Consider the following 19,249-nt stretch of genomic DNA (forward strand, 5'->3'; position numbering starts at 1 on the left):
CCCCAGAGATTCAAAACATGTAAAGTAGTTTTCAGTACAGGACTCCCGTAGTGTCAGCATCAACTTCAGCGCCCTGCCTGTGTCACTTTAACACCCGAGTTACACATGCAATCCATCCTGAGATGGAAGGCCTTCGCGTTTCCGTGAACCCAGAGTTCCCCACATAGTTGCCAGCATATCGTAGTTTAATTGGCACCAGGGGTTTTTCCTCCGAAAGGTAACTTAAAGACACCACAGTGTATCTTAGGGTTGGTTAAACCATATTCCTTTCATTTGTGTGCCTCATCTGACTAGACGTAAGCTCTGTCAGGTCTTTTTATTGGCTTTTTCTTTTTTCTTTCTTTCTGGTTTTTTTTTTTTTTTTTTTTTTGAGACAGGGTTTCTCTGTATTGTTTTGGAGATTGTCCTGGAACTCGCTCTGTAGACCAGGCTGGCCTCGAACTCACAGAGATCCGCCTGCCTCTGCCTCCCGAGTGTGGGGATTAAAGCGAGTGCCACCACCTCCCAGCTATTGGCTATTTTTTGAGATAAGATCTGACTCTGCAGCCCAGGCTGGCTGTGAACTTGTGGTGCACCTCTGTGTTAGCCTCCTGAGGACGGAGATGGCAGGGTAAACCACCATGCTCTTCCTTGGGGTCTTGTTCCCTGCTGCCCTCCTGGCATGAGTTAATTACTCAATAAACAGTTACTGAATTACGGGGGGAGGTCTCCAGTAAAGCACCCCCCCAGTCCTCTGTGTCCCCTCCCCCAAGCCCTTCTCAAGCATCCAGCTTTCCTTCCCCGCGCCCCCCTCTCCTCTGACTGAGCCCTGAGCTAGGCAGGAGCATGGGAATCTTCCTGCCACTGCTGAGCTGTAGGCGGGGGGGAATTCCCGTGGAAAGACAGTGCGGGCGAGGTGGGGTGCCACCTCCGTGGGAAGGCACACTGACCCCGAGGGTCCTCCAGGGTTACATGCAGCCACTGAAGCAGCCAGAGAACTCCTTGCTGTGCGACCCGTCTCTGGTGGACGAGATCTTCGACCAGATCCCAGAGCTTCTGGAACACCACGAGCAGTTCCTGGAGCAGGTGCGGCACTGCGTGCAGACGTGGCACGCCCAGCAGAAGGTGGGGGCCCTGCTCGTCCAATCGGTGAGTGGCTTGCTGCGTGGACTCCAGCCGGGACACCTTGACTGGGTAGCTGGCTCTGTGCTGACCCGGACCTCACGTTCCTAGGCCTTGACATTCTGACTGGCTCTGTTTAATAATCATAGTTTATTCCCTCTGGCACTTTTTAAGTGCAGGGCATTATTCTACACAGTATATATACCAGAGGCCCTCGCCTGTCATACTCCTTGCCCCAGGAGCAATTTCAAAAGAACCACAAAAGCAAAGCTTAAAAGGTTTCATTAAACTCCCAAACTCGTGTAAATGTAACATGATGTTTCTTCTTAAAATTGGCACTTCTTAAAATGACACTTTAGGAGCTGGAGAGATGGCTCAGAGGTTAAGAGCACTGGCTGCTTTTCCAGAGGTCCTGAGTTCAAGTCCCAGTACCACGTGGTGGCTCACAGCCATCTAGAGTGAGATCTGGTGCCCTCTTCTGGCCTACAGGCATACCTGCAGGCAGGACACTATGTACACAATAAATAAATAAATTTTTTCTTTACAAAATCCTGCCAGATACATGCAGACAGAACACTGTATGCATAATAAATAAATAAATCTTTTTTAAAAATCCTGCCAGGTGGTGGTGGCACACACCTTTAGTCCCAGCACTTGAGAGGCAGAGACAGGTGGATCTCTGTGAGTTTGAGACCAACCTAGTCTACAGAGTGAGTTCCAGGACAGACTCTAAAGCTACAGAGAAACCCTGTCTCTAAAAACCAAATAAATAATGGGATGTGAGCATGTTTAAATGTGCTCATTATAGCCGGGTGTTGGTGGCACACACCTTTAATCCCAGCACTCGGGAGGCAGAGGCAGGCAGATCTCTGTGAGTTCCAGGACAGCCTGGTCTATAGAGAGAGTTCCAAGACAACCTCCAAAACAATACAGAGAAACCCTGTCTCGAAACCCCCCCAAAAAAGAAAGAAAGAAAGAAAAGAATGAGCTCATTATGAAGTGGAGTGTGACCTTGAACAGGTCTTAGTTTGTTTTTGTTGCTTAGAAACCGATGCCACCAGATGGGATTAAGTGCTGTTGTCTCCACCCTCAGTGTCATTAAGTTCAACCTCCTGTCTGGACCTGGATGCTGACTGTGGGCTGACAGGAGGCTCAGTCCAGAAACAGGGACAGTTGGCATCGTAGAGAATCAGGGCCATTAAGATCTGTAACTTATCTGTCCTATGTGCAGCTGAGACAGGAACCCAGGTGTCCTCACCTGCAGGCAAGTCCCCTGACCTAGCACCTACCGTCAGCCAAACAGCAGGATTAGCCATTAGCGTGTTCTTTGCCCAGAGCCAGGCTTTACCTTGCCAGGAGAGAATCCCTAAGTCAGGCAGCAAGTGCATCTCATAAGAGCAGGCTGTGGCTCAGTGCCCAGAGGGGGTTGGCTGGGCTGGGAAGGGTGTTCCTGGTGGAGTCCCAACACTACTGTGGGTTTGCTCATTCCCATCACAGGGGTCTGAGGCTTGCCAGGCTCATTTGATGGGGGTGATAGACTGTCCAGAAGCGAGCAAACCAGGTGTGGGCTCAGCACGCACCCAGGCACATGTACATGTGCTTACACACAAACACACAAAAGATATACCGTATCTGTTCATTCAGGCGTGTGTCATACATGCAACACATACACATTTAGACAGAGTAGGTCATGCCTGACCATTTCAAGTTAAATGGGTGGACGCTAGGACAGGGTGAAGCACGTCAGGAACACCTGAGCCTGCCTAACCTGTCTCCTCACCCACAGTTCTCCAAAGATGTCTTGGTGAACATTTATTCGGCCTATATTGATAACTTCCTCAATGCAAAGGATGCTGTGCGTGTGGCTAAGGAGGCAAGACCGGCCTTTCTCAAGTTCTTGGAGGTATGTGGACTGGGGTAGAGATGGAGATAGACTACCTCAGGCTAGCCCTGGGGCATCCCAGGAGCTCTTGACCTTAGCACCACAGTGCCAGCGAGTGTGTCGGCCTTTGCCCCTGAGCTCAGCTGGCGGGACTTGCTAGGAGCCTGTCTCTTCCTGGCATGTCGTTCCTCACGTGGGGACTCCCTCCGCTCTGCCTGAGCTCAGCTGGAGGGACAGCTAGGAGCCTGTCTCTTCCTGGCGTGTCATTCCTCACATGGGGACTCCCTCCGCTCTGCCTTGGTTTCAGCAAAGCATGCGTGAGAACAAGGAAAAGCAGGCTCTGTCCGACCTCATGATCAAGCCTGTGCAGAGGATCCCACGATATGAGCTTCTGGTGAAGGTAGGCAAGGGGCTGGTTGTGCAGGCGGGCAAGCATGGAGTGGGGGTGGGGGTGCGTGTCTGTTCTCAGACTCCAGACAGGATGCCTACCGGTAGTCGCCCCTGCTCCAGCAGTCAGTCTAACGCCTCAAGGGCAGCTAAGCAGGGCCCCATTCCACCCCAGGACCTTCTGAAACACACACCGGAAGACCATCCAGACCACCCACTCCTGTTGGATGCTCAGCGGAACATCAAGCAGGTGGCCGAGCGCATCAACAAGGGAGTGAAGAGCGCTGAGGAGGCGGAGCGCCATGCCCGTGTGCTGCAGGAGATCGAAGCCCACATTGAGGGCATGGAGGATGTATGTGCCCCACCCGGCCAGGCTCCATCCCACTCCTGTCTGTCTGTGTCTGCCTCTGTCACCGAGACTGCGCCCATACACATCCACGTCAGGGCCTGTGGTGAACTTGATTCTGTGACCACAGTGCCCCACCCTCTGTGTCCTCCTCCTCTGTCTGACCTTGTGTCCCTGGCCTGGCAGTGCATTCGATGTGAGAGAGGACGGGACTTTGCGCCAGTTGACCTGGCTTACAGAGTGCGCCAGCCAGGTCACTGTGGGGTCAATGGATTAATAATTAGTTTTTAAGACTCCCTTGTTTCTCCTGCCCACAGCTCCAGGCCCCCCTGCGGCGGTTCCTGAGGCAGGAGATGGTTACTGAAGTGGTAAGAAGTATACCGTTGGCTGCTCCCCTGTGTACCCCCACCTACCCAAGCTCACTCCTCTGGTGCCTGCTGCCCTCAGGTCCCTGATCTCCCCCAACCACAGCGGGAGCCCTGGAAGAGTCCTGACTGAACATAAAGTGGAGGAGAGCTCTCCCCCTCCCCGGGACTTGCTGCCCATGTGGGCACTAGGGGCCCGCGGGCAGGCCTCTGGACTGTACACACTCTGCCTGAATCCCACTTTGGATCCTACAGAAAGCAATTGGAGGCAAGAAGGACCGATCCCTCTTCCTATTCACCGACCTCATTGTCTGTACCACCCTGAAAAGGAAGTCAGGCTCCTTACGGCGCAGCTCCATGAGCCTGTGAGTGGCCAGGGTGGGGCTGGGTGGTGCAGGCAGGAGAGCCATTGATCTATTGTGGGCTCTACTCCCTGCCCCAGCCAGAGCACCCCATTGGCTACCCACAGGTACACGGCAGCCAGCGTCATCGATACGGCCAGCAAGTACAAGATGCTGTGGAAGCTGCCGCTGGAAGCCACAGACATCATCAAAGGTGAGGCCGACTTGAGTCTGTCAGAAAGAGATCCTGGTGTTGGGTTCTTCCTCCAAGAAGTCCCTCTTTGAGCTCTGGCTGCCTGTCTGTCAGTTTTCCTGTTTTTCTGCCTCACTTTGCATCCCAAATGAGGGGCTGGTTTTGAAGGTTAGTGTCCATGCAGCCAGATCCAGGTATCCATGCAAACCATTCCCCCACAAGACTTACCTGTAACTGTAGTCAGCCACTGAGTTAGCTACCGTTTGAACACCTGCTGTTAGCTGGTGGGGTACCATTCCCGCTTAACACCGAGAAGCAGAGCCCTGATGAAGGGATTGGTTAAGGAGGCTGGTGGCTTGGGACTGAACCTTCCAGAAGCAGGACACCCTGAGGCTCTCTGTCTTCATCCCATCTTGCTGTCTCACCACCACACTTCAAATCCTCTGCTGGTTTGTCACTCCAGAACTGACTCTGAGCCTGTCTGAGAGGTGGCCTCAGATGAACCAGGTTGTCCCACAGGGCCCCATGTGAGGACCAAGTCCACCTCTTCTCCTCTCAGGAAACAGAGCAGTGACAGAATGACCCGCTCCTGGCTATTCATCTGTGTGGCCAGGAATAAAGCAGGATAGGAGTGGAAGAGAGCATGGCTTTGGAGTAGGAGAGGGAGTAGGAGAAGCCATAGGAGACTGTTTTAGCCTGGATCCATGTAACAACAATAACAACAAAACCAAACACCAAGACCAGGTATTATGCAAGCAGGAATTTATTGCCCCCAGTTCTGGAACATTCCAGTATAAGATAAGACACAGGCCTGTCTGGTGTCTGCTGAGGGGCCTGTTCCTCATATGTGTCCTAACTAGGTGAAAGGGTTAAATGAGCTGTCCCGGATTTTGTTTTATTCAGACCATATAGTGCTGACTCGCTCTGTAGATCAGACTGGCCTTGAACTCACAGAAATCTGCCTGCCTCTGCCTTCTGAGTGCTGGGATTAAAAGCATGAATCCTACTCATGAGGACATTACCCACATGACTTTGTCACCCCCTACACCAATATTGGAGCAGCATTTCAACATATAAACTCTGGGGAGACGCAAACTTTTAACTGTGGCCAGGTATTGCAAGGCTTGGCCTGTTGGGTACACGGCCCTACTCTGCAGCAGTATCAGAGTATGTGTCCATGGTGGGGACACCTCCCTGCCAACCCCGTGTCCGTCCCCAACAGACTGTCCGTGTCTCTCTAGGGTCCCTGGCCACAGGGCCCTCCCACACATCCCTTGCCAGTCTCAGAACCCATTCCTCTGGAGTGCTGTCATGACCCCATGGTCTTCTCACCACTCTGTGACCTGTGACAGCTGCCCATCTGTACTGTATAAACAGGAGCAGAGAGGATAGCAAAACCTGTCATTTAGGAAAGAGCAAAGAGAGAACAACTTCCTGTCCCTTGATTTCAATACTTACTGCCTAGCCTAGCAGTGAAGACACCGTCCCCGTTACGGTCCGATAGTCTGGAGTGGATGTACACCCGAGGCAGTGAGGTGACATTCTGATCTGACCTATAGGGCTTGGGATGGTCAGCTGTGGGAGAAGACCAGGCAGTCAGGGTGCCACTTCCTTGTGACCTCCTTTCTGGGGAGGCAAGTCTCTCCGTCAGTAGATCGGACTGCCAGGGCTCTGTCTGCTTGGGAAGTCCACCATGAGCTGCACCACGGCCGTACCCCAGTGTCTCCTGGAGCTCACATAACCTGCTGAGCTATCTATACCCTTCTAGAAAGCTCTCCAAGGGTCCTGGCATCTTGTGCTTGTGCTCCTAAATCAAGCGCAGTCCCCTCCTCCCAGGCCTGGGACTTTTCTGGAAGCTGCCTGCTAACCTTGTTTCTGAGAGCTCGGTCTGGAAACTCTCCATTTGCTAGACCTGTCTCATGTCCAGCCACAGGCCATGCAGTAAGGGAACTGTGGCTGTCCAAGTCTGACCTTGTCTTAGGTGTCCTCGACTCTCCTCTGTCCCTGCCAGGGGCATCTCAAACCACCAATCGGGAGAATATCCAAAAAGCCATCAGCCGCCTGGATGAGGACCTGGCCACCCTGAGCCAAATGAGCAAGCTCTCAGAGAGCCTCGGCTTCCCCCATCAGGTCTGTGCCCTGAGCTAAGGCAGGGTTGGGCTGGGGCTTCTCCTGACCTTGTCTGAGGGAGAGACAGTCTTGGCATTTGCCCGAGGGAGCAGTTGGTCCCGTCACTTATCTGAAGGGGAAAATTATAGTCTTGCTCCCACTTAAGGGAAGTGACAGGTCCCAGGTCTGAGGGAGGAGACATCTAACCAGGAGAGAGGCCCAGCCCTGTCTGGTGGGAGGAAGCAGCCTTCCACTGTCTGAGGGGAGAGGCAGGTCCTCATATTCCTAAGTGCAGATGCTCGTGTGGTGGGGGAGACCTCGGCCTGAGGCCCGGGCTCTTTTCCCACAGAGTCTGGATGATGCGCTGAGGGACCTCTCTGCCGCCATGCACCGGGACCTGTCGGAAAAGCAGGCGTTGTGTTACTCGCTTTCCTTCCCGCCCACCAAGCTGGAGCTGTGTGCCACCCGGCCCGAGGGCACCGACTCCTTCATCTTTGAGTTTCCCCACCCTGATGCCCGCCTGGGCTTTGAGCAGGCCTTCGATGAGGCCAAGAGGAAGCTGGGTGAGCCAGGGTTCATGCCGGTGTCTCCTCTCAGAGCCTCTGGGCAGTCCCGACTTTAGAAGCCAGAACTCCCTCAACTACGGTGTCCTCTCTGCCAGCAGCTGATTAGGATGGGTGGACTGAGACCGTTTCAGTGAGCCAGGAGGCTGTGACTCCCAGCTTCTCACTGGGAGGGGTTCCCAGACAGAGTCATGTTAGGACAGGGACCCCAACATAGGCCTGAACAGCCAAGAATCTGCTCCTCCTCAGTATGACTGAGTCCTGGAAAATTTTTGGTTAATTCCATAGCTTAGAGACCCAGGACTATTCCCTCATCGTACAGAAGAGGAGACTGAGGCCAAGAGCAAACAGTGTAACCCATAACCTCTCATCTGGCGGGCCCACCCTTGGGAGACTCTGACAGACGGGAGGAAATGGGATGGGGGTGGAAGCAGAGGCAGAGTAAGGTGGGTGCTAAGCAGGGGTGTCTTCCTCTGCCCTGTCTCCTCTGCTACAGCATCCAGTAAAAGCTGTCTAGATCCCGAGTTCCTGAAGGCCATCCCCATCATGAAAACTCGCAGTGGCATGCAGGTGTGTGTGCGTGTGCGTGTGGGCTGTGTAGATATTATCTGTTCAAAGCTACATGTGGGTAGGGGTGGTGATGGCGCAGGCCTTTAATTTCAGCACTCGGGGAGGCAGAGATAGGCGAATCTCTGTGATTTCCAGGACAGCCTGGCCTACAGAGTGATTTCCAGGATAGACTCCAAAGCTACAGAGAAACCCTGTCTTGAAAGACAAAACAAAAGAAACAAACAAATAAAAAAAGCTGCTTGTGTATAAATTTTTGTTTTGGAAACATTGTGATTGCTCCTTGGGTCTGAGTATATGCATGTGCACACTGTGTGTGTATCATGAATATGGGCGTGTGCATTTGAACATAAGACTGTAGATGTGAAGCCTAGTTCATGTGCTTTTTGCATTTTCATACCTAACCAGTAGTACTAGCATCACATATTAATAGGTGCGTACATCCATGGTCCTATTCAAGGGACATGTATGTGTTACATACAGGTTTGGATGCTGTTCATATCATTAGCATAGTGCATTTGGTATAAGAGATATATGCAAGCCTGCCATCCGTCTGTTCTGCTGGTGTCTGTGGTAGAGCAAGATACCGGCACAGTTCTAACTTTCCCTTTTCCCTGTCCATCGGGGTTTCCCAGTTTTCCTGTGCTGCCCCCACCCTCAGCAGCTGCCCAGAGCCAGCGCCAGAGGTGTGGGTTTGCAACAGTGATGGCTACGTGGGTCAGGTGTGCCTGCTAAGCTTGAGAGCAGAACCAGACGTGGAGGCCTGCATTGCCGTTTGCTCCGCCCGCATTCTCTGTATTGGAGCCGTGCCGGGTCTGCAGCGTCGCCCGCGGTAAGGCCCTGGTGAGCCTCGGAGACCAACTTCTGGCCCAGTACACCCTAAGGTTGTCCTGGGTGGGCGGGGTCAGGTTGGGAAGCTATCTGGGGTGCTTCCTAGGGGCGGTTCGTGTTCCCTTTGTCTCTAGAGAGCAGCCAGAGCCCTCGAGGAGTCCCCCAGAGACCACCCTGGAGCCCACCGGGCCCGAGCTAGATGTCGAGGCCACAGCCGATGAGGAGGCAGCAGCCCTGGCCGAGCCGGGACCTCAGCCTTGCCTGCACATTTCCATCTCAGGATCTGGCCTGGAGATGGATCCAGGTCCTGCCAAGAGTGACCCCCAGGCTGAATTGGTGCCCTTTGACAGTGACTCTGATGACGAATCTTCACCCAGCCCCTCCGGGACCCTGCAGAGCCAAGCCAGCCAATCCACCATCTCCTCCAGCTTCGGCAGTGAGTGTGGGTGGGAACTGAGGGAGCGGTGGGGGAGGAGACACCAATGGAGGCAGACACTGGAATCAGTTCACTAGAGGGATTGTAATAGTGAGGACTCAGAAGGCAAGTCAGTCCCACAGGTGGGGATCATGGAGACCTTAGAGTACACTGTCAAGGGGAGGGAGACGGACATTGGGTACGTAGCTAGTCCCTCCATACGGGTGTGGCTGGACTTACGATGGCCTGACGAGGACTGGGACCGGTGGTATGTGCTGAGAGTGAGCAGGGGAAAGGCCTTAGCACATCCTTCCAGACAAAGGAAGGATGTAACCAGGAGGACACAGAGAGGCCTACAGAGATGTTAGATTTCTGCCTGGTGGAGGGAAATACAGATAGAGGCCTTTGTCTTTTCAGATGAGGAGACCCCAAGCTCCAAGGAGGCCACTGCAGAGACAACCAGCTCTGAAGAAGAGCAGGAGCCTGGCTTCCTGTCACTGTCGGGCTCCTTTGGGCCAGGTGGTCCCTGTGGCACCAGCCCAATGGATGGGAGAGCCCTTCGCCGCTCCAGCCGTGGTTCGTTCACAAGGGGCAGCCTTGAGGACCTGCTGAGTGTGGATCCAGAGGCCTACCAGAGCTCCGTGTGGCTGGGCACTGAGGATGGCTGGTAGGGGCAGGGAAAGGTCTGGTGGCCTGAAGCAGAAGTGGGGGGCGGAGGGGTGGAGCTAGTCTTGGGGGTCCTGCTAGCTGGGGATGCAGAGGGCCTGAGACACAGGAGAAGCCAGTACACCGGTCGGTACCTGGTGTAGGGAAGGCGGGGAGGAGGCATAAAAAGGTGAAGGGATGACTCCTGGGGCTGGTGGATCTGACGGCTTGTCACAGATGCCCCCCTAACCCACAGTGTCCACGTCTACCAGTCCTCTGACAGCATTCGTGACCGCAGGAACAGCATGAAGCTCCAGCACGCGGCCTCTGTGACCTGCATCCTGTAAGGCCCCAGGTTGCCCTTCCCACCCAGAGTCTCCTTTGCCAGCATATAGGCCACCTCAGGGCATCTGCCCCCTCTGCTGGCCCCTCTTCCGGGGGAGACGCAGAACAGAGGCCTGCACCGAGGCCAGCTGTGCACCCTCCACACTGTTAACGTGGGTATGTCACTGCTACTTCTCAGCCTCGGGGCCCCTCCCCCCACACACACCTTGAGAGTAAAGACTAGAAAGAGGTGAGCTCTTGAGACCAGAGCCATTGTACCCGCGAGTCCCTTGGCCCCAGGATGCCCGCTTCAACCTCTGGAAATGCAACCCTATTTCCTTTTTCTCAGGTATCTGAACAACCAGGTGTTTGTGTCTTTGGCCAATGGAGAACTTGTGGTCTACCAAAGGGAAGCAGGTATGTGCCCCACACACCCTTCCACCCTTATGCCCTTGGTGGTAACTGGGCTCTCTACTGGACAAATGGGAACTTGTGGGCCACAGGCCCAGACGTATATGAGGCTTTGGGCAACTCTCAGGATCCCCATATCTTCTCCTATAAACGAGAGTGTTCGCCAGGTAGTGGTGGCTCACACCTTTAATACCAGCCCTGGAGTGGCAGAGGCAGTGGATCTGTGAGTTCGAGGCCAGCCTGGTCTACAGAGCGAGTTCCAGGACAGTTCCAAAACTACACAAAGAAACGTTGTCTCTAGAACCAAAAATCAAAATAAATGGGAGCATTCAGGTTTCTTTTCAGGGAATGCTGAGACATATTTTATGTTTTCTTTAACCCATTCCTCCTCTAGGGCGTTTCTGGGACTCCCAGAACTTCAAGTCGATGACTCTGGGTGCTCCAGGGAGCCCCGTCACCAAGATGGTGTCTGTGGGTGGACGACTGTGGTGTGGCTGCCAGAACCGGGTCCTTGTCCTGAGCCCTGACTCACTGCAGCTGGAGGTAGCAAGGGTGGTGGACGGAATTGGTGATTTGGGGCAAGCTGGGGTCACAGGAGAGGGAGATAAAGCCAGCGGGACAGAGAAGCATCCTGCTGAGAGGTTTGGACCTTTCCCTGAGCTCTCTTTCTTACCAGGCCAATCTCTACCCTTCTCTGACCCTCATTTCCACTCTAGCTAATGAGGACGACAGCAAATCTCCGTAAGCATTAGAATTCCTCATTCCTACTCCTTATGTCTTGTCAGTGCAACACTGGGATCTTTGAGGGACAGAAGGGTCCTTCCTGATGTCACCATCCCTTAACATAAACTTTTAGCCTTTCGTCCTGCTTTGTTTACATACAAACCATAAGTTTCCGGCATAGGCAGTAACTAGGGGCCACAGATTTCCTTGGGGTTCATTGACTGAATTGAGGCTTGGGGTCAGGCCCTGGCTCTGCGACTAGCCTGGTATGTGACTGACCATGGGCCTTTTTAGGGTGTGACCTTTTTCCTCCTAGGCTAACACTTCCCCATCTGTCCGGGGAGAGACCAATGACTGGCCTTAAACCCACACAAGCTTTAGTCACTCAAGTTTCGTAGGGAGAGGGCACCCCTTTTTACTTCTGGAGGGTTAAGTGGGCAAGCTTTGAAACTGACCACCCAGAACCCAGGACCAGGACTGCCTCAGCTGTCAGTCTGGGCCGGTATCTAGAGAGGTTTGTGGGGAGCTATGTGTGGAATGGGCAGTGGTGGGGTTCAGGCAGAAGGACCCCAGGCAGCTTTGCCAACTACTGCCTGATCTCTGCCCTCCTCCCCTATAGCACACATTCTACGTGGGGCAGGACTCCAGCCGAAGTGTGGCTTGCATGGTCGATTCCAGCTTGGGTGTGTGGGTGACCCTAAAAGGGAGTGCCCACGTTTGTCTCTACCATCCAGACACCTTTGAGCAGCTGGCGGAGGTAGATGTCACCCCTCCTGTGCACAGGATGCTGGCAGGTACTGACCTCTCACTCCCGTCCAGGGGGAGGCTCAGACAGGGTCAGCCTCCAGGACCAATGATGCTGTTTCTCCCCCAGGCTCGGACGCCATCATCCGGCAGCACAAGGCAGCCTGCCTGAGGATCACGGCGCTGCTGGTGTGTGAGGAGCTACTGTGGGTGGGCACCAGTGCTGGGGTTGTGCTGACGATGCCCACCTCTCCAAGTACCGTCAGCTGCCCACGAGCTCCTCTCAGCCCCGCTGGCCTAGGCCAGGGGCACACTGGCCATGTCCGCTTCCTGGCAGCAGTCCAGCTGCCTGATGGCTTCGACCTTCTCTGTCCAACCCCGCTGCCTCCCCCAGATACAGGTGGGTTTGCACCTTCCACTCCCGACCAGGGGTCTGCTGGGGGAGGCTCTAAGAGGGTGGAAAAGCTGGAAGTGAAGCCCGTTATAAGATAGACTGCAGGCCGGGCGGTGGTGGCGCACACCTTTAATCCCAGCACTCGGGAGGCAGAGGCAGGCGGATCATCTGTGAGTTTGAGGCCAGGCTCGACTAACAGCCTCCAACACAATACAGAGAAACCCTGTCTCGAAAAACCAAAAAAAGAAAGAAAAAAAAAAGAAAAAGAAATAGACTGCAGAGTCCCCAGATGAAACTGTGTGCTCTCCTGTGCATGTGCGTGAGGTGTTGTCCAGGGACATGGCGTAGGAGACTGGCAGTGAGCTATAAGCTAATAAGGGGCAAATATGTCCGTGGGAAATCTATCCTGTTGTATGTGTTTCTGAATATACCAGGAGGTAAAGCAGAGCTGGAAACAGGGTATAAGGCAGGAAATGGACTCGGGAAGTGATGTCCAGGACAGGAAATAGAAATAGCACCAGAGCCAGACATTGGTGGCGCATGCCTTTAATCCCAACAGATTAAAGAGGCAGAGGCAGGCGGATCTCTGTGAGTTCCAGGACAACCTCCAAAACAATACAGAGAAACCCTGTCTCAAAAAAAAAAAAAAAAGAAAGAAAGAAAGAAAAGAAAGAAATAGCACCAGAAAAGAGAATACACAGTGGCATATAGGGCCGGAAGTAGGACTAGAAAGTGAAACAGCAGGAAAATGAGGCACTTGACAGAGGTCATGATGAGCAAATTCTTGCTTTGGAGGACAAGAACCCTTGTTCCAAGAGAAGTAACAGGAAGTCAGGCGACAGTGAAGCCTGAGTCGAAAGCTCTGTGAACTGAGAAAAGGCTCGAGCCACGTTAACCGGAGAGTACGTCGGATGCAATTCTGCATCACAGAGCAGTAGCACATGTTCAGAGAGCTGTGTGCTTGGACGATAGCATTGCTGTGTGTACATCACAGATCACTCACAGAACCCTGGGTGGCACACGCCCACACAGCTATGCTATATGGCATTTATAAACGGCTCTAACGGCACAGCCTATGGCTCTAACGGCACAGCCTATCGCTCTTAGAGCCATGATGAATAAAACACAAGATTAGGTGGAGGGCAAGAGAAAACGATGCAGTCCAGAGCCGCATAAGCACGAGGTGGACAGCGCTGCTGCCTGCACACACTGACCCGCCTCTTACAGTGAGCTCGTCCTTAAGGTGAGTGGGAGGTGTACACTCCAGAGGAACGCAGCGCTTAGCATATTCCTGTTATAGGAAAGAGCTTTGCATGCACGTGGCTCTGGGATCAGTCCCCAAACAAAAACAGAAACAGAAGATAGAGAGAAAATGAATGAACCGGTAACATGTGCACTACACTCATATAGAGGGCCAGCGACCAGTTCCCAATGCTCAAATCAAGCTGCTTACAGCCACCTGTAACTCCAGCTCCAGGGACTCCAATGGCCTCATTTGGCCTAGTCAGGTACACACACGCGCTCGCTCTCTCTCTCTCTCTCTCTCTCTCTCTCTCTCTCTCTCTCTCTCGCTCGCTCGCTCGTCAGTTACACACACACTCTCTCTCTCACACACACACTCTCTCTCTTTCTCACACACATACACACAAACACACAAATACAAATAAATCTTTAGAAATTCCTTTAAGCAGCCGGTTAGTGGTGCACACCTTTAATCCCAGCACTCAGGAAGCAGAGACAAGTGGATCTCTGAAAGTTTGAGGCCAGCCTGGTCTACAGAGTGAGTGCCAGGACAGCCAGAGTTGTTACACAGAGAAACCCTGTGTCAGAAAAAAGAAAAGAAAGAAATTCTTTTAAAGAGTAAAAAGCTGAAGGTGGTGGCACAAAGCTTAGCCCCTGCCCTTGGGAGGTACAGGCAGGTGGAACTCTAGGCTAGCCTGGTCTACAGAGTGAGTTCCAGGCACCTTTGGCCTCCACATACATGCATGTACGCTGTATGCACACATATCCACATGAATATGTATGTGTATCACCATACACAGAAAGCATAAATGCACATGTGCGTGATCGCACACACAGGAGATAAGGATGACTGCCAAGAGAGTGGGCTTTTCTTCTGCTATGGGAACCCTTAGTTAACAGGAAGTGTGTGTGTCTTACTAGCTGCTGGGATGCAGAGTTCAAGAAATGATAGGGCATGAAGCTACAGCTGCCTCAGGTTGACCGATCCTCCTCCTTGTTCCTCAGGCCCTGAGAAGCTGCCATCCCTGGATCACCGGGACTCCCCTAGGCACCGAAGCCCCACCTCAGCCAGGCCTAAAATGCTGGTCATCAGTGGTGGTGATGGCTATGAGGACTTCCGACTGAGCAGCGGGGGTGTCAGCAGTAGTGAGACGGTGGGCCGAGACGACAGCACAAACCACCTCCTCCTATGGAGGGTGTGAGCCTGCCCACGGTGGCCCAGGACTCCCCTGTCCGTCTGCCCTCAGCCTGCCCGTCTCTTCCCAGGCCACATGCAGACCTTGAGCAGAGTGTCCAAGTAGGGGCATGCCATCTGGACACACTCTCGTCTTTGTGGAAGCATTCCTGGTAGAACACTGCCAGCCAGGCCGAGGCCTCTCCTACCTGCTGACTGCCCTGGGGCTCCCGTTTGGGACCAGGGTGGAGATGTGGGGACTGCCAGGACCTCTGTCCCTGAAGCTTCTACCAAAGACACAGCTGGGCCTGGACCCCACAGGGCTGGGGAGGCCATGTGCAATATGTGGAGGGTTTTCTGGGGCAGTGGGAACGCTAAGGGACAGCATCCTTTCCTATGTACAGTATTTATGTTACTTTTTAGATGAATACTTTCCAAAGCACTTATTTATGCAGTGACCTGGGGCAGGGCGTGATGTGAGGAAATGACAGGAGGATCAAAGCCTGTTCCTGTGTGAGAGGCCACCCTGGAGCCCTAACCAAGCTTTCCTAGAAGGACCAATGCCCATCCGTTACACACACAGACACAGACACACTCTCTCACACACTCACATTCACTCTGCATGTTCAGGGCACTGCGACACTGTCCTAACCCTCCCTGACAGGCTACCCACCCTAATCCAGAAGCAATTTGCTCAAGTGCCCTCAGACATTCAGACCGACCACCAAGGGGCAGTGACTCTCACTGGGCAGTTTCCTAGCTTCAGCGTTTCCAAGGTGGTGGTGCCTAAGGTTCCTTAATTTGGGAGCATTGGTGGGTCTGGGACAGGGCTTTCTCAGGTAAGAGAAAAGGGCCTTCCCTCCTCACAGCTGGCCCTAGCCTCAGCTCCTGCCTCCCCATGTCTTATGCACTGGCACGATGGTCACCTTGGGGGTGGACCTGTGAGTTCCCTTTCTCTGACCACTGAATCGAATCCCTCTCTAAACACCCCATCCTGCCAGGGGCAGGCCCTTTAGGAAGAGCCCCACCCCCAAAGTTGAGAAACTAGACACAGCCTTTTTTTGGGGGGGGTTCCAGACAGGGTTTCTCTGTATTGTTTTGGAGGCTGTCCTGGAGCTCGCTCTGTAGACCAGGCTGGCCTCGAACTCACAGAGATCCACCTGCCTCTGCCTCCCGAGTGCTGGGATTAAAGGCGTGCGCCACCACCGCCCAGCTTAGACACAGCCTTTTAAAAATGGGAAAGTTTCCACTTTGGGGCAGTCTCTCCCTCACCTCCAGGCTGCAGGGATCCACCCTGACCCTCAGCCCCTTGCTTCAGCTACAACTCCAAAGGTCTGGTTTCAGATAGGGTTTGTTTGATTTTGTTTTTCTTTGGGGTGGGTGGGTCATTGCAGTCTTAGATTATGTTTCTCTTGCTACCAAATAGTCATGTATTAACTCTCCTCGGATGATGAAATTTAAAGAGTCAATAAATAGAAACACCAAATGATGGACTCCCCCTCGGCCTTGGCCGTAATGGTCTACTGCCAGCCACCTCAGGGCTCTGTCTCCCCAGGGATGAGGGCTTCCTGACTCTGACTCACGTAACTGAAGGGAGCAGATGAAGAAGAGTGCTGGAGCCATAGGTCAGTGCCAACTTGCTGCATTTCATGAGCAGCCCTATGCCTGTCTGGACTTCAGTTTCCTCAAAAAAACAAAGGATTCTGAATGTTAGAATTACCTACAAATCGTACACATATCAGTAGTTTATCAATCAAAAGCTTCCAAGTCAGTCTAGGTCTGGGCATGGGAGTCTGAAACAGACAAGCAACGGTCAAGGAACCAGAACAGTAGAGGTCCTATCTAAGGCTCTTATGGAGCAGAACTAGTCTGTCTGATTCTGGCCCAAAAAGGTTTGCCATTAAACTCAACTGCAAAGGATGCAAATGCCCAGCAACATGGCCCACTCTTAGGGACAAAGAGCCCCTCTCATGGTGTTCCCATGGGACTTGAGGTGGCCCTCACAACAAAGGATATTTGGTCATGTGACATCTCTGCTCAGTCCAATCCAGATGACTGCCAAAAGAAAATTCAGTTTCTGGGACTGGAACAATAATAATTTAGTGATTAAGAGCGATGACTACTCTTCCAGAGGACCCAGGTTCAATCCCATGCACCTGCATGACTGCTCACAACTGTAACTCCCATCCCAAGGGATCAGAAGTCTCTTCTGGCCTTCAGGGCACTGCACACACACATGGCCACAGACCTACATGTAGGCAAAACACACCAAAGAATAAATTTATGATGAGCAAGTTTCTGGTCTCAAAGGGTAGTTCAGTTGACAGACTGTGCTTGACACGTGGGAAGGCTGAGGTCAGATGATCTTGAATTCAAAACCAGCTTGGACCAGGGGTTGATGGTATCTGCCTGTAATCCCAGCACTAGGGAGTCAGTGGCAAGTATACTTCTGTGAGTTGAAAGCCAGCCTGGTCTACCTACAAGTACTAAGCAAACCAGTGCTATATAGTGAGACCCATTCCCATCTCAAAACGAAACAAAACCAACGACTTGGTCTACATGGCAAGATCTTGTCTGCCCCCACACACACACCCAAAACAGGAAAAGAAAGGGGGACAGTGTGGGTGTATGATTTACAACTCACACACACCCTTCAGGGATCTGCTGGGTCTTCAACACCACAGGGTATGTACAGGTTCACAGTAGGCCTAAAATCAAAAGCATGTCCGTGACTAGAGACCTGACCTGGCAATCACCGGGCCCGGTGATCTAGACGTTGAAGACCCACCTCAGGCCCCTACCTGCCTGCCACTAGTCCAGTTGTTACGTTTCCATCAGTGGCTGTCACCCTTGGTGCTTCAACTGTTTCTGCTACCGTAGGGTTTCTTGAAAGAGGCCAAGAGCTGACTTCCCCTTCCTCGCTAGATTGCAGGGCTGGGTCTGTACCGTCCGCCCGACACAAGCACTTCAGTGGGAATAGGGCTGGCCATTGCACTGCCATTCGGGAGACCACCTTCCAGATCCTGGGCTGGCCTGAGGACAGGTGCCTTTTGGGTCGGGCGCTCAGCCTGTGCCAGTTGGCTGTGACTAGGGAGGTCCTGAGGGAACAGGCCTCAGGCTCACCCCAGGGGAGGCTCCTGGAAGAACTGCCTCCCCTAAAACATGTTTTACAACATGGGCTGTTCATTATAGTTCTCTGGGGGCACAGGCCCATGGAAGGCCAATTAAATGAGAACCTTAGGTCGGACCCAGTTATCAGTATTTTCATAGGAAGCCACTGATGTCTAACATTTGTATGAGAAAGTACAAACCAGTGAACAGCTCAGTGAATGTATGTAAAGGCCAAGTGGCGTCCATCCTCATGGCTCTTACACTCCTGGCCACCAGGCTTGAGGTACCATGGGGTGTGGTCTTCCCAGACATAGAGAGCAGCCTTAAAGGCCATGTATGGGCAGGAGGAAGTAGCACCAGGGTTTGATGCAGGGAGGGGTGCAAGAGCCTGGTGTGAGTGTCCACGGTGCAGAACGGGGAGATGGAGGGAAAGGAGGCAGAGCTGGACGGACGCTCCGAGGGCACAGCATGTTCTCGGCTTCATCCTCAAGCCTGCTGTGCACCCACCATACAATAAGTGCTCGATAAATGTTAAATTCATGGTTATTGAAATAAATGTTGGAGAACCTAGTTGAGACGCAGCTGTGTGGCTTTTTGCTTTTTGAGGTGGGGTCTGTAGCTGAGGATGACCTTGAACTTCCGATCCTCTGGCCTCTACCTCCTGAAGGCTGGGATATGAAGCATGTGCCACCACAGCGGTTTTTATTCAATGCTGGGAATCGAACCCAGGGCGTTACTCATGCCGGGCAAGCATTCTACCACTGGGCTATGTCCCTGAACAGTAAACTCTGTTTCCTTTTGCTGCTTGCTGTAAGCCACAGCTGGGCTCCTCTAATCCTTAATGGTCCTAGAAGGTTGTTGCCACAATTTCTTTTTTTTTAACATTTATTTCTTTATTATGTATATAGCACCAGATGTCTTTATAGATGATTGTGGGCCACCATGTGGTTGCTGGGTATTGAACTCAGGACCACTAGAAGAACAGGTAGTGCTCTTATCCTCTGAGCCATCTCTCCAGCTCATTGTCACAATTTCTGATGAGGAAACTCAGTGTCTTCCTCAAGGTCACTCACCTATCAGGAGGCAGAACTGGATTTACATGTGCTCTGCTCAGGTCTTGACACCCTATGGGAGAGGTTGGGGCTGGGGGAGCCACACAGGGCAGCTGGAGTGAGCAGAACTGCCAGAGTCACATGTCATCACATGGAGGGTTCATATTCCTTGCAACTGCTCCGAGGCTAACTCCTGCTTGATCCCACAGAGGGAGCAAGTCCAAGCCAAACACTATGTCTTCAGGGAGCTGCTCCTGCAGATCCCTTGGGCTAGAGGCAAAGGTCAGGATTTAGCTAGACTGCCTCATAGGGAAGGTGAAACCTGGAGC

The 19,249-nt window shown here is 52.8% G+C and overlaps 1 protein-coding gene across 2 annotated transcripts in view; it reads left to right on the forward strand.

The window, feature by feature from the left end:
• Arhgef17 (Rho guanine nucleotide exchange factor 17) overlaps positions 1-18,438 on the forward strand; it is a 60,311-nt gene extending 41,873 nt beyond the window's left edge. Inside the window, exons 3-21 of one of the 2 annotated variants that reach the window (XM_040757888.1) lie at positions 946-1,128; positions 2,888-3,004; positions 3,291-3,383; positions 3,546-3,722; positions 4,034-4,084; positions 4,337-4,446; positions 4,551-4,636; positions 6,597-6,745; positions 7,074-7,287; positions 7,784-7,857; positions 8,490-8,686; positions 8,820-9,121; positions 9,518-9,767; positions 10,002-10,088; positions 10,419-10,486; positions 10,875-11,023; positions 11,823-11,997; positions 12,078-12,347; positions 14,589-18,438. In XM_040757888.1, coding sequence (XP_040613822.1) covers positions 946-1,128; positions 2,888-3,004; positions 3,291-3,383; positions 3,546-3,722; positions 4,034-4,084; positions 4,337-4,446; positions 4,551-4,636; positions 6,597-6,745; positions 7,074-7,287; positions 7,784-7,857; positions 8,490-8,686; positions 8,820-9,121; positions 9,518-9,767; positions 10,002-10,088; positions 10,419-10,486; positions 10,875-11,023; positions 11,823-11,997; positions 12,078-12,347; positions 14,589-14,785 — 2,949 coding nt within the window. In that variant the 3' untranslated portion in view covers positions 14,786-18,438. The remainder of the gene's footprint in view (positions 1-945; positions 1,129-2,887; positions 3,005-3,290; positions 3,384-3,545; positions 3,723-4,033; positions 4,085-4,336; positions 4,447-4,550; positions 4,637-6,596; positions 6,746-7,073; positions 7,288-7,783; positions 7,858-8,489; positions 8,687-8,819; positions 9,122-9,517; positions 9,768-10,001; positions 10,089-10,418; positions 10,487-10,874; positions 11,024-11,822; positions 11,998-12,077; positions 12,348-14,588) is intronic. The other variant, XM_005074009.4, reaches the window with a different exon arrangement.
• The last annotated feature ends 811 nt before the right edge of the window (positions 18,439-19,249 follow it).

The sequence above is a fragment of the Mesocricetus auratus genome, unplaced genomic scaffold, assembly GCF_017639785.1.
Source record: "Mesocricetus auratus isolate SY011 unplaced genomic scaffold, BCM_Maur_2.0 Super-Scaffold_4256, whole genome shotgun sequence".
NCBI lineage: Eukaryota > Metazoa > Chordata > Mammalia > Rodentia > Cricetidae > Mesocricetus > Mesocricetus auratus.